Raw genomic sequence first — 13,604 nt, 5'->3', positions numbered from 1 at the left:
GCATGCAGTGAGCACACTGCTTCCCAAGGGTGAGTGGACCAGGAGGCCGAGAGGGAGGCTGGCCCATGAGGAGGCTCTCCCGTGCTGAAGGGGTCCAGATGCCCACGGACAGACGGCAGGGCGTGCGGAGGGCCCACTGAGCGCCTTGACTCCTGCTCCTCGTTGATGAGCTTTTGTGATGAAAGGCGCACCCTCGTCAGGCTGCAGGCGGCCCCGAAAGCCAAGAACACCACACAGATGAGTTTCAAGGGTCACAGCAGTGCGCCCAAAGTTGCCTGATCGGATGGGAGCAGCACCTCCGTGACCCTGACAAGTGTCCACCGCAGATAGCCCCAAGAGCCGGTGGGAGGTGTGATGGAATTGGGGGTGTGCTGCACAGGGCCAAGCCCTGGACACAGCGCCCTCCTTCCCTGCAGGAGAAATGGGCCGGCCCTTGGCCAGAATCACCTGTCTGCATGCAGTGGCAGCCTCCGCATCAGGAAGCGCTGTGTCCTTCGTGCAGGGTCCACGGTGGTGGGGGCGCTGCTCTGCCCAGCCCAGGGACTGGCCCAGGTGGCCGTCAGGTGGCGCTGAGGTGCGGTCACCAGCCTTGTCCCAGTGGGCCCCATCAGGGTGGACAGGCCCTCGCCTTGCGCCTCAATGTGAGTGACCTGGACAGTCTGACAGTCTGGGTGGCAGAGCCGGTAAAAGCACAGCAAAGCTTCCTGGGTGGAGGACTGGCCTGGGCTTCTAGCCCCTGAGCGGAGGACCCACGCCCACTTCCAGTTCGGGGCTGTGCGGCTTTGGGTGAACAGCTTGGCCGCAGGTGGACCTGTCAGATTTCAGCTTAGTCGTCCCACCAGCGAACTAACCCCGGCGTTTGGTGGAGCTGGAGGTCACCGTGGAGCCAGGGGTTTTGCTTCGGTGGGAGGACCAGTGATCTAAGTCCCCAGAGGATCAGCAGCCCGTGTGCTGGCCCGTCTGCTTGCTTGCTCAGTTGCCCCATGGCACTTGGGATCTTAAAAGTTTCCTGACCAAACCTGCGGGCCCCGCATCGGAAGGTGGGTTCTCAACCACTGTGCCACCAGGGAAGTCCTGAGTGATGACCTCAGGATACTGGATCAGGGCTTACCCAAAGGTCAGCATCATTCAGGGAAGACCAGGGTTCCACAGAAACAAACTGTGTGGCAAAGCAGTTTGGGGAGCCCCTGAGTGAATGGGGTCCCCACGCTATAGGATCAGAGCCTTTTCTGCACCTCCTAACTGCCTGGGCGGGGGCCACGCATGCCTTGCTAGCCGAGCTGGCCTGGTCACAAAACCGTCATACAGATAGAGCTTCGCACCTTTGGCTCTCGGCACAGGGCTTTAGAGATGACGGTTTCTGAAAGGTGCCCCGCTCTGGTCTCCCAGATCCCCAGTGATCCTTCACGCTCAGTTTCGAGCTCTCCCCCGCTTGGCACCTCCAGTCACGCCATGAGAACGCCCGGGGGCCAACACACCTACGCGTGTGCTCGGGAGCAGCCGCCCCAAGGAGACCGGGATCAGAGGCGGGCCAGGGGCTGCCAGCGTCTTGCAGTGAGGATCATGTTTATTGAGAATGGCTCATTACAAACGAGAGAACACGTATAAAAATCCCTGTGATGCATAAGATCCCTTTTGCCCCTAGGTGGCCGGGGAGACAGCCAGCGGTCCAGGGCACCCCCTCCATGTGCGGCCAAGGGGTCACGGTGCCGCATGATGAGTCCTGCTGTCTCCAGCCCCATTTTAATGATTTGTGTGTGAACAGGACACATCAGGGAGAGGTTTGCCTCTGAGACCCGCTCTAGGTGGGTGGCGTTGGCCCCGGGACCAGGCAGCTCCTGTGAACCTTCCAGACGGGTGACTTCTAACCTGCAGCTTTCCCCGAGAGGCTCGCTCCTCCGACCCGGGGACAGTGTCTCTGTTGGACGAAGGCACCGTGGACACTGTCTGTGGAGGCTGCTCCCTGGGCAGCCCCCACCGGCCCGAGTACTGGGCCTCACCGAAGGGCGGCCGCCCCTTCCTGTCGCTGTCTCCCTGGACACCGCCACCCTCGCTGGGGTCACCCGGGCCCCTCCCGGGGCACCCAGCCTGCAGCTGCCACGTGTGGTCCTCCCGGGCGTGGGAACCAGGTCTCGGGGGGGTCTCAGGCCACCCAGGGTTAAGGCAACAGGACGAGACGGGCCCGCAGGCAGTGCTAGCCTTTGAACCCAGGGCTGCTGCCTGGCCAGAAGCGCCTGCCTCTCGGTCAAGGCTGTTGGGTCAAGGAGCTGTACGGCTGGGTGGTCCTGGATGGTCTGCAGCCTGGGGAAGCGGCAGCAACCACCGCCCCAGCATCAGGCCTCCGGCACTGACGACCAAGACGTAGGTGCTGCGGCTGACGGGGGCGTCCCGGCCCCCCTGGCCAGAGGTAACCCAGGGCAGGGGCAGGAGGTGTCCCAGCCCCTTTTGGGAATGGCCCATTTCCCTTTTTTCTCCAGGGGCGCAGACCCAGGTTCAAGACGCAGCCCCACCTCTGTCCTGAGTCAGGTTCTGGCTGTGGTGCGAGGCCGGCCTGCCTGCGGCCCCGGGTCCCCTTGGCTTTGGAAGAGACCCTGGCCTGGCTTATCTGCCCGTGAAGAGAGGTGTCCGTGGTTCCAAAGTACCTGTGACCCCACTATTATTGTCTTGCTTGAGGTTGAGTCTCACCCCACCAAAAGTGAAAACTTCAATCTCAAAAAAACACCCTCCCCGGCTAAAAAAAGACTTAAATCACACACACATACACACACACACACACACACACACACACACACCCCTCCTCCGGCTAAAAAAGGAAGGAGCAGGAGGCCACTCTAGTCCATGCGGGGGTCCGCGCTGTGCGATCCTGGGTTAGGGTCACTCCCTCTGCTGACAGAGACCACCCGGCCTTCTGTGCAGAGGGCCAGGTGTGAGCACTGGGTTGGGGGGAGGCCACAGGCCGCCCCCGGCCGCGATTGGGTGTGCAGGCCCAGGGCCCCAGCACCCAACCCTGAGACATGGGGCTGCCCGCACTGAGGCAGGAGGCGCTGTGGTGGGGGCAGGGAGCGTCTTTGGGGCCCAGGCCACTGGCCCTGGCCCTCGGGGTGCCAACGGGAGCCAGGGTCCCGCCCACAGCCCAGGTGTCCGCTCCAAGGAGGGCCACAGGGGCCTGAGGCCTTTCTGCCTGAGGTCCAGCCCTCCCCAGGGGCCTGGCCACCAGCTGCAGGGACTGGGCCCCCCGGGGCGGGGGTGGGGGAAGGGGGAAGCGGGCCCAGAGCGCCTGCCTTCCGACCAGATCCCAGGGAGGCTGGAGCTGACACAGCCCCAGGGCCCAGGGTGGCTACGGCCTCCACACAAACAGCCCTGCGGTTCTCCTGGGGCTGGGTCCCGGGTCTGCAGGGAGATGGGCTCTAGCGTCCCCCACCTGCCCTGAGTCTGGCTTGCAGGCACCAGGGCGCCCGTTGGGGCAGACGTCCCCTGAGCGCAGCGGGAGCCGGCCTCAGCCTCGGGCCTGGAGGACGACGTCAACAGCCAGCAGGGACGCAGCGCCTCGTCCGAGCCCCGGGCCTGGGCCAGCGCCTCTGGAGTGGCTTCTGGGGGCAGGGCAGGGCAGGGCACAGCGGGCTCCCGCCGTCAGCTGTCCACATAGACAAAGAGGATGTCCTCGTCTGTGCCGTAGCTGGTCCTGGCCTCCTCGAAGTTGCTGATGCTGGCGCTGCACATTCCTGCTGCGGCAGGAGGATGGGGCGGTCAGCAAGGGGGCGTCCCAGCTGCCCCCCACCACGCGGGACGCCCTCCCTGCAGCCACTGTGGCCCCTGTGAGCCTGTCCTCTGCGCTTTCCGTGATTCAGCAGGAAAAAGGGTTAGAGGGGAGGGGACTCGCTGGGGTCCGCAGGGCTGTCTGCAACAGGCAGGTGGTCCCTCCCTGTCCCTAGGGCTGTGGGGAGTCTGGGCAGGGGGCGAGCGGTGACCAGGGCCAGGGCCGGGCAGACTTTACTTTTTTCTTTCGGCCACTCTGCGCAGCGTGGTGTAGTCCCCTGACCAGGGTCCCCCGACCTCCCTTTCCAGCACAGAGGGCTGGCCTGGGGGCTGGGGGTGGTGGGAACTGCAGCCCTGGGCTGGGCCCTGGGTGGGGGCAGTGGGCTGGCTTGGTGATGACTCGGGGCTGGGGGGTAGGGGCCCCGGGGAGAAAGCGGTGGGGCCCGCCCGCCCCACTCACGGTCGGCGTAGGCCGGGTTGTTGTAGAAGACGCAGCCGGCGGCCCGGCTGTAGCCGCGCAGCACGATGAAGTGGCCCTGGTAGTCGGGGGAGCGGCAGAAGCAGCGGGGCCCGCTGGGCGTGAAGCAGCAGTACTTGGGGGGGCTGGAGCAGAGGTCGCAGCGCAGCACGCCTGAGTTCACCAGCACGATGGCCACGTGGCCCTGCGCCAGGTGGGCCTGGATGTCCTGCACGCTCACCCTGCTGCGGGGCGGAAGGGGTCAGCGTGCCGCCGGGCCCTCCCCGGACCCCCGCCGGGCCCCGGCCTCTCCCCGGACCCCTGCCGGCCCCGTGTCCCAGGTGGGCCTGGATGTCCTGCACGCTCACCCTGCTGCAGGGCGCGGATGGGGTCAGCCGCGCTGCTGGGCCCCGGGCCCTCCCCGGACCCCCGCCGGGCCCCGGCCTGCCCCTTGTCCCAGAGCCCGGGCCACGCCTCGCGTCCGCCCTGAGCTCCATGCAGGGGGTACCCGCCTGCTTCGTCATGGTGGCCAGGGCTCAGTGGGGGGACCAAGCACGGACCAGGGGGATGCCCAGGACACGCTGGGCCCATAGGCCCTTCACAGGGTGACCGTACAACTCCAGACCTGCCCCCCACTGCCCTGGTCTTTTACCCTAAAGGCTGCATTAGTAACATAAACGGGTGGTTTAATTTACTTCCCCGAATCGGAACCAAGCAAGGGGTTATTTCTCTTTCTGTTTGAGGCTCCTTGTGGCAGAAGAGGCTGCCGGGAAGGACTAGTTGGCAGCACCTGCAGGGGAACCCCGGGTCAGCTGGCTGTTCCAGACTCCTAGGCCCCGGCCCCTCCGAGGCGCCCGGGAGGAGGCAAGTCCAGGACAGACCCGAGCGGGGAGGGCTGGGGGGATTCCCCAGGGCCTGGGCCCCACCGTCTTCACTGGTGGGTGGGGGCCAACGCGCAGCCACACTGACCCTCCTTCCTTCCAGGCCCCTCGGGGGTGCGTGTGGGCACCTGGTGGCCGGGCCCAGCCCCAGCCCCACCGAGTCACAGAGCAGCCTGGTCTGATGCTGTGGCTCAGGGAAGTGTGCCATTTTTCCACTGGGTCTCTGAGAGGAAGCAGCTGGCTCAGCTCCCAGCAGAAGGTATGACCCTGAGGGGGACTTCAGCCATCAGGAAGCCCGGGGTGGAGTCCCGGGTGCGGGTCAGTGCATGGCTGGGCCGCTGGGGTGACCGTGGCGCTCACTGCTGGGGGGGGTGGGCGGGAATGGCCACACAGCCAGTCAGGTGCCACGGAGCTAACACCGGCTACCTCACCCTCCAACACGCGCTCACGTGGCCTGGGGACACGTGGAGAACTTTTCCCTGTGCCCAGAGGGCTGTGTGCCTGGGTCAAGTGATCGTGAAGACAGAAATCCGGGAGGACGGGAGACCCAAGGAGAGACCAGCCCGGGTCTGAGAGCCGGACGCCTGCTGGGCGCAGTGCCCACAGCAGGCTGGGGAGGAAGCTGCTTGTGTCTGGGCAAGTCTCCCCCGCCCCGTGTGGAGAAGAGGAAGACCTATTAAGGTCAGGCAGCCGGGAGGAGGTCTGGCCAGGCCTCCCTGACAGCTGACACCCAGGCCATCCCTGCCAGCCTCTCGCCGTGCCAGCGTGCTCCTCAGGCCGTCACCCGCCACTAGGGTCCCTGTGCTCTGCCCCAAGGCCAGCACTCCCCGAGCAGCCCGAGGGATGGCTCAGATCTGTCCTGCTCACCTGTCCCTCTTTCCCCCCACTCAGGATCCACCGCAGGTCAGAGTTTTGTGTAGACTAGGTCATGTAGCCCCCAACCTGTTCCCATTTTATGGATGGAAACACTAAGGCTCAGGGGTCGGGTGCAGGGACAAGTCAGTGCCCATGGCCGGCAGGGCGGGAAAGCTCAGGTCTGCCCCTTCCCAAGGAGGCCGCCCCCCACCAGCCCCGGGGCAGCAGGTGCACGAGGAAGGGGGGTGGGGGAGACGCACGCACTCACCACTTCTCCACCAGCACCTTGCAGGTCTTGGCTTGTGCAAAGAGCTGGTTCACCCGGGTCTCCTCTGTGTCAAAGTGCTTCCTGTAAAAGGACTGCGAGGGCAGAGCAGCTGCAGAGGCTGCCCACCCCGGCTGCCCTCACACCCGCCCCCCCAGGGAGGACGTAAACAGCACGGGGGTCGGGAGTGGACATGGGCCCGGCCCGTGGGCGGCAGAACCACCCGAGGCTGGCGAGGATGCTCGGGAGACAGGCAGGCGGCAGGCTCGGGCCGGCACCCTGGGGGCGAGCAGGAGCCTGGACACCACCCACTCGGCTCAGCCGGCGCGTGTTAGCAAAGGACACAGTCTGGCGCAGGGGCCTTCGGGGGGCCAGGGGCCCCACAGGGGAGGCAGAAGAGACCCTGCTCTGGGCCTTTCCTCCACATCAAGGCCACGCTGACCACACCAGATCCACCGGCCTTTCCCCCTGGCCTGGACGGCTCCAAGGAGAGCCAGGTGGACGGGCACTGGCCACGGGGTAGTGGCCCTGTCGCCCACGAGGCCGGCAGGCACTGTCTGCTTGGCCCAGGTTGGAGCCTGGCCAAGGCCTGTCCTGGGGGAGGCAGGCCTGGCTCTAAGGGCAGCAGGGTGCACTGGGGTCTCAGTGAGGCTTTGTCGGCATTCTATTTTTGTTGTTATTTGTTTGTGTGTTTTTTGTTTTTTGAGTTATTTTCTTGACCGTTCCACACAGCTTGTGGGATCTTAGTTCTCCGGCCAGGGATGGAACGCGCACCCTCTGCGTTGAAAGCACCGAGTCTGAGCCACTGGACCTCCAAGGAGGTCCCTGGCAGCCTTCCTTTTTTATAAAAATGAAAGACAGTAGATTTTTTTTCCTTCTAGAACACCAGAGACCCAACTTGGAGCTGGCTGTCCCCGTACAAAGGAAGAAAACTGGCTAATGACGGCCGGAGGAAGACAGGTGCCGAGGCCTGGCCGGCTGGAGCTGCGACAAAGGGAAGGACCATGAGGTTGCCGAGGGCGCCTCTGCAAGTCGGCAGGTGCGTCCACGACAGGTGGGGGTTGGGGGTGTCTGAGCTGCTGGGCCCCAGGGGCCTGGTCTGGCTGCTCGTGTCCAGTCCGGGGCCCCGGTCCCGCACCGGGAAGGCCGCGGCCGGCGCGAACCTGGTTCCTGTAGCCCTTGTCCACGCCCAGGGTCTGGGTGCAGAAGCGGTGCCGCACGCCGAAGCGGCGCATCAGGTAGGCCAGGTCGATGGTCCAGATGCTCCTGGTGAGCCGCAGCTCCTGCAGGGCCCGTTCGAACTCAGCGTCGTCCAGCTGGCCCAGGTACCTGCGGGCACAGTGCCTGCTGAGCCTCGGGGCAGCCTCCCCCCGAGGGCCCGCCGTGTGAGCCTGTGCCCCCGGGAGGCTCCGCCCTGCATCATGAACTCCTAGGTCCTGACCGCACACTGCCCGGGGCTTCCTGGGCACCATGCAGGTCCCCGTCTGGGGCCTGGACTCTGCACCTGGCGTCTCTCACGGGCCGTGTGACTCTGGGTCAGTCGCCAGCCTCTCCAGCCTCATCTCAGGACCATCTAAGTGCTTGGAGCACATCTCATCACTGGTCCCCTGAGCATTAGGCATGGAACACCTATCTTGCCTAGACTTCCAGGAAGGGGAGCAGGAGGCTGCCCTGCCCAGTGACCCCGTCTGCCGAGAGTCCGAGGTCAGGGGGCTGCAGGAGGGCCCCGCATCTCGGCCGTGGGGGTCAGTCTGTGGGGCAGGCCCGGGCACATGTGACTTCTTGGCCATTCCAGACTCTGGGCATCCTCCGGAGGCAGACCTGGGGCCTGGTCCACCGCCACGGGCTTCCACAGGTGGAGTGGAGCCTGGGTAGATGGTGGGCCTCCCCCAAGCCCCAGCTGGAGACAGCCGCCTGGACGATGAATCCCGCCCGGCGCTCTCCCCATGCACCCCCACCCCCCCATCAGAGGGCTGGCCCGGTGCACTCACCGGAGCACCATTCTGGAGCAGGCCAGGCCGCAGTCCCAGTGGTAGAGCTGCTGGATGATGGGCACCGGCAGCTGCACAAAGTCCCCTGCATGGGAGGAGCGTGGGGGTCATGGGCAGGAGGAGCGCGGTGGGGGGGTCACGGGCGGGAGGAGCGCGGTGGGGGGGTCACGGGCGGGAGGAGCGCGGTGGGGGGGTCACGGGCAGGAGCATGAGGGGTCACGGGCAGGAGGAGCAGGGGGGGTCATGGGCTGGAGGAGCGCGGTGGGGGGGTCACGAGCAGGAGGAGCGGGGGGGGGTCACGGATGGGTGGAGCGGGGGGTCATGGGCGGGAGAAGCAGGGGGGGTCACGGGCAGGAGGAGCGCGGGCGGGTCACAGGTGTCAGGGGCACGGGGGGGTCACGGACCCTCAGCGCAGTGCCTGCCCGCCACCCCACTCCCACTGGAGCCGCCGTCACCGGCGCCCGCTCAGGTCCCAAGGGGCCACTCGAGGACGGTCCATGGCCTTACTGGGCCCCTCAACCCATTCTCCTCGCCACAGTGGCGGTCTCCCCAAAACACCGGTCTGAGCAGGTCAGCCCTATGCACAGGCCTCCGGTGGGGTGGCTCCTACACCCCCTAGGACAAGGCCTGCGTGGCTACGGCCCCGGGGCCCACTGCTGCCCAGCCTCCCCTCACCCTCCCCAGGCTGGAGCCTTCACATGCCCCAGGGCCTTTCCATACCCGCTCCCTCCTGCCTAGACTGGCTCAGCCTCCCAGGCCACGGAGTCAAGTCCTGTCTGCAGACGCCCCTTCTCCACAACGCTGCTCCCACGGTGCACAGCCCCCCACCCCGGGCACCACGCCCCCCCCGTGGCCCCTCTCTGGAGCCCCTCTGTGGCGGGGGGCTCCCGGAGGCATTCGGCAAACGCTCCTGTCTCAATTCCCAAGACTGCTGACTCCACAGCCCCCAGGGTTTCAAGGTGGGGCAGTCACGTATCAGTCAGGGCTACCTGGGGCGGAGCAGCAAGGGCCTGGCCTGGGCGTTCCAGTTTGGGCTCTCCCACTGGCTTGGGCCTCTGACTTTCACGTGTGGGCTGGGTCTGGCCATCCCTCAAGTGGGGACTTTGGTCTGATTTCCCTTTTGGTCAACAAACATTGCCCCAGAGCCCCATGAGTGCCCAGCCTGCAGACTGGCGACTAGGTGGGGAGTGCCCGGGCGGACAGCACACACGGGCGGCGGAGGAAAACCAGGGGCCAGGCCAGGGGCCATGCTGGACGCGCCTTAAGACCAGAGAGCGGGGCCATGGCAGGCCCCTGTCCCGTGGCCTGGGGGGTCCTCCTGCCCTGGGGGTCCCAGGAACCTGCATGGAGCTCAGAGCTAAAGAACCGGCTGGGACACTCTCCTCGTTCAGGACGCCCTTGCGACTGCCATGGTCTCCCCACCTGAGGTCTCCAGGCAATGCTCCTGAACTCACAACCGGCCCGCGCAAAGCTGACCCCCAGTACCCTTCCCCACCCCACCCCCACATGCACCAACCCGCAGGGCGCCCGGGAGCCCTGTGGTCCATCCTGGCCTTGTGACTTGTGACCTCCTGTTGCCTGCAGGGGTCCCAAGCTCCTGCTCTCCCGTCCACACCCTCCCCTGCCCTCAAGGCCTGGCTCAGAGGCCAGCACCTCCCAGGCCTCCCCAGACGGCAGGCTGGCCGTGCCCCCTCACTCATCGGCACTCCGCTGGCCCGGGCCCCCATGTGGACCCCTTCCCTGCTGGAGTGTCCATGCCCTCTCCAGAGCAGGGCCCAGGACTGTGCCTTGGCTGCACTGCCGTGGCCTCTCTCCTCTCCCGCCTCACCCGCAAAGCCCGCAGAAAGCAGGGAGGCACGGCTGAGTGCGAGGCGCTTGCTGGCCAGCCGCCTGGCCCCTGGGGCAAGATTGTCCCCTGGGGCAAGATGGTCCCCGAGGCCCCTTCATGGGTGCTGCCGGGAGCCCCGCCTTCCATCTGGCTGGGGCCCGGGGCGCTGAGACCAGTCGAGGTTCAGGCTTCGCTCTCTCCTTCCCCTGGCCCCAGGAGGCCCCAAAAGGAACCCAGGCCACCTCTCTGGGCCTTTCAACATCCGTCTCCACCCACTGCCACGGACTTGGCCCCATGGGCCCCAACCTGCCCGACTTCTGCCTGTCCCCCACCCCCCCAGTCCCTCTCCGGCTTAGGTCCACAGCAGCTGCAGGGGTCCCTCCAGTCTTCCATGGCCCTCAGGAGCCAGTTCTTCCCCCTTACGAAGCCCTCCCGGGCCTGCCCCCCCTCGCCCCGGGGGAGCTCTCTCACCCTCGGGACTCAAGCCTGCCCCTTTTTGTCACTCAGGTCCTGGCTCAAAGTCCCCTCGCCCGTGAGAGGCGTTTACTGACTGTGCTTTTGGGAGCAGGGGGCTGCTCCACAGTGTCTCCTTCACAGTACTTGGCAAAAGTGACAAAAACACACAAAAAGCCTGCCTGTCGCCCCGCTAGACTGTAAGCGGCCCCAGGGCAGAGAATCGGCTGGTCTTACTCGCTGTGGTTCCCAGTGCCCGGTGTCTGACGCAGCAGTGACTCCAGAAACTGCTGCTGGAAAGAAAATGAACTCCCGAACACCCAATATGGTGTGCCCTGGGCACACTAGGTTACGGGACCGAGCCCTGCCATCCAGGTGCTCACGTCCCAAAGTAATGCCCCCCCCCCCGCCCAAGGCTGAGCAGAGGCAGAGGCCTCTGCAGGCTGCTGTCCCCTGGCGGCCTGCGTCCCGCCCTTCCGGAGCCCCTCCCGAAGCTGCACACTGCCTTCTTGCTTTTCTCTCCACGGGCTGTTTACTCCCCAGCCTTGGCTCCCGCATATCCCTCTGTCCAGAAGGCTGTCTCCCATCTCTGAACATGCAAACGCGTCGGTCCCTTCCCCTCCATCTGGAGGACTGGAGCTGGTATCTGTCTGCCCGCCGGACCCTCGGGGAACTCCTCAGTGGCAGGCATGGAGCCTTTGCCTCCTCCCAGCCTGGAGACCTCGGCAGACAGGCTTCGGTGGTGAATGGAAAGCGTTTTTGTTTTTTTTTCCTTTCCCTTGAGCGGCCTGAGCCTCCGGGTCACCGCAGGACTCCCCTTCCCCCAGGCTTCCAGACTATGGTCCTCTGTCCACGGCTCCTCCTGACTCTGCGGCCGGGGCTCTGGCACTGGCTGGCTGGGCCACCTGTGGCCAGGCTCCGACTCTTGTCTGTGCCTCCCCCGCTGTAAAACGTGGCACCGCCCGCCACTGGCTGGGGCCCTCGGGAACTCTGCCCCACCTCTTCTCGCCCTTATCTCTTACCCTTTGATCCTGCCCACACCCCTAGGTGCCTGAACACCCGCCTCGGGGCCACCCCCAATCCAGGCACAAGCAAGTTGGCCAACCCGATAAGGGCAGGCCTTCCAAGCCCCAAGTTGCTGCCAGGCACCTGGAGCCACAGCCCATCCCACCTGAGGGCCAGGGTCTGCCTGGAAGGGGCTGGCCCGGCTTCAGCTGGCAGCTGTCCTCAAGGAAGGAAGGCAGTTTCCTGGCCCTGAATACTTAAGCCCTGGGTCGGCTCATCTGCAAAAGTGCAAGTGACAATTGGAACCAGCTTCACCCAAGTCGTTATGAGGATTAACGAGGCCCTGCATGTAAACAACTCGGGCAGAGTGCCTGCTCAGAGAAAGCGCCCTGGAAATGAGTCATTACTCCACTGAGGCTCTTTCAGAAAGGCAAGTGTCTGGTCCAAGATCACAGAGTGAGACAACCGGAGGAGGAGACAGCAAACCCCAGGGACAGCCCTGGACCCAAGTCCTTGCTGCAACCTCAGTCGTGTCCCATGGATGCCTCAGGGCTGGGGTCTCCCCCGTGTGGGCCCCTCACTCGTCAACTGTATGCTGCACAGGGGATGGGGAAGCACTTCTCCCCCCTCTCCCACTCAGAAAAGCACACCGAGGCTGGCCACTGATTATCAGTCTGTGCCCCCATCCACGCCCTCCCCCCTCCCCCCCAGCAAAGGAACTCAGGCGCCTGGAAGGAGGAACTAGAGAAGGAAGACCCTGTAGCAAGACACCACGCAGGAGTCTGGGAGGCCAGGGGCAGGCGATCCCTCACTGCTCTGCGATCCCTCCCAGTTGCCTGCCCCTTCTAAGGCCTCAGTTACCGGAGGGGGGACAGGGTCTCCTCAAAGCAGCTCTAAAGAGGACTTTTCCCTCCTGGGAAAGGTGACCCCTCCCCCCGCCCCGGCCGCTCAACCAGGACCCTCCTTCCCTCCATGACCGCAAGCGAGAGATGCCCAGGGGTGTCCCTGTTCCAGGAGTTATCAGGAAAACAAACAAACAAACCCCAACTGACCGTGGCCGGCCCGGCGGGACCTGCCGGAGCGCACACCTGGCCAGGTTTCGCTCAGAGCTCAACAGCAGGGGCCGCGGCGGCGGTCGGCCCAAGGTCGCGCGGCCGGACCCTGCCCGGCGCTCGGGCTGGGTTCTCCCCCATACCCGATCCCCGGGGTGAGGGCTGCCCCCCACCGCTGATCCCCGATCCCCGGGGTCTTGCCCCGGGCCCACCGCGATTCCCGGGGTGAGGGCCGCCCCCCGATCCCCGGGATCCTGCCCCGCGCCCACCGTGATCCCCGGGCTGAGGGCCGCCCCCCGATCCTCGGGGTCCTGCCCCGCGCCCACCGCGATCCCCGGGCTGAGGGCCGCCCCCCGATCCCCGGGGTCCTGCCCCGCGCCCACCGCGATCCCCGGGCTGAGGGCCGCCCCCCGATCCCCGGGGTCCTGCCCCGCGCCCACCGCGATCCCCGGGGTGACGGAGGGACCACACTGACCGGGCTCGAGCGGCGGCCCCGCTGCCTCCGCGTCCACCTCCGTCCTCATGACCCGGGCGGCGCGGGGCTCCCATGGCCCCGGCCCGGCGCCGGCTGCAGCTCTGGCGTCGACTGGGGACGAGAGCGCGCGGCCCGCGCGCGCCGGCTTCCCGGGCCGCCAGCACCAGCGCCCCGGGGGGAGAAGGGGCGGGAGGCGGCTGCGGCCCCAAGCCCCGCCCCGGCCCGCCCCCGGCTCCCACGCCGGCCGCCCCCCGGCCCTCTCCTCCGGGTCCCCGCCTCCCCTGTCCGCACGCCGGGGGCACTCGCCTCGCTCGGGGCGCCCCTTCCCCGGCGCCGTCGGCTTCGGAGGCTTCCGCTGTGCGGGCAGGTCCCGGCCCCGGGCCTCCGCGCCCGCCGCCCCCGCCGCCCGCCTCGCCGTCCAGCCCGCGTCTGGCGTCGGGTGCTGGGGACCGCGAGTCCCCCTCGGCCCGGGCCGGCCCGAGGGTCGCTGTTTCCGGCGGCACCTTGGTCCGGTCATCAGCCCCGCTCTTCCCCTGGCCCGGAACTATTGTACCCGAGCTCGGGTTCCCCAGCCGGCGCAATAAGG

At 66.5% G+C, this 13,604-nt stretch overlaps 1 protein-coding gene across 4 annotated transcripts; it reads right to left on the bottom strand.

Annotated features, from left to right (window-relative positions):
* Positions 1-1,549: 1,549 nt before the first annotated feature.
* GUCD1 (guanylyl cyclase domain containing 1) lies at positions 1,550-13,597 on the bottom strand. Of its 4 annotated transcripts, none has more exons than XM_055549722.1 (6): positions 13,325-13,597; positions 8,206-8,290; positions 7,378-7,543; positions 6,218-6,309; positions 4,217-4,455; positions 1,550-3,722 (listed from the first exon to the last, which is right to left on the bottom strand). In XM_055549722.1, exons 1-6 carry the CDS (start codon positions 13,533-13,535, stop codon positions 3,631-3,633), a joined length of 885 nt encoding a protein of 294 aa, XP_055405697.1. In that variant the 5' UTR covers positions 13,536-13,597; the 3' UTR covers positions 1,550-3,630. The 4 variants fall into 4 exon arrangements, with proteins under 4 accessions (XP_055405697.1, XP_055405696.1, XP_055405698.1 ...); XM_055549721.1 differs by having other exon boundaries at positions 4,217-4,458; positions 13,325-13,594; XM_055549723.1 differs by lacking the exon at positions 13,325-13,597 and adding an exon at positions 13,019-13,229 and having other exon boundaries at positions 4,217-4,458.
* Between the last annotated feature and the right edge of the window lie 7 nt (positions 13,598-13,604).

The sequence above is a fragment of the Bubalus kerabau genome, chromosome 16 (genome assembly GCF_029407905.1).
Source record: "Bubalus kerabau isolate K-KA32 ecotype Philippines breed swamp buffalo chromosome 16, PCC_UOA_SB_1v2, whole genome shotgun sequence".
NCBI lineage: Eukaryota > Metazoa > Chordata > Mammalia > Artiodactyla > Bovidae > Bubalus > Bubalus kerabau.
Note: the sequence above shows the minus strand (reverse complement) of the source record. Positions and strands in the feature narration are given on the sequence as shown.

Coding starts and splice junctions, on each gene's coding strand:
- GUCD1 (XM_055549721.1), bottom strand. CDS start 13,535: ATGACCGGACCAAGGTGCCGCCGGAAACAGCGACCCTCGGGCCGGCCC. Junction 7,544..8,205: donor TGCTCCAGAATGGTGCTCCG/GTGAGTGCACCG, acceptor CTGTGCCCGCAG/GTACCTGGGCCAGCTGGACG. Junction 6,310..7,377: donor ACAAGGGCTACAGGAACCAG/GTTCGCGCCGGC, acceptor CTGCCCTCGCAG/TCCTTTTACAGGAAGCACTT.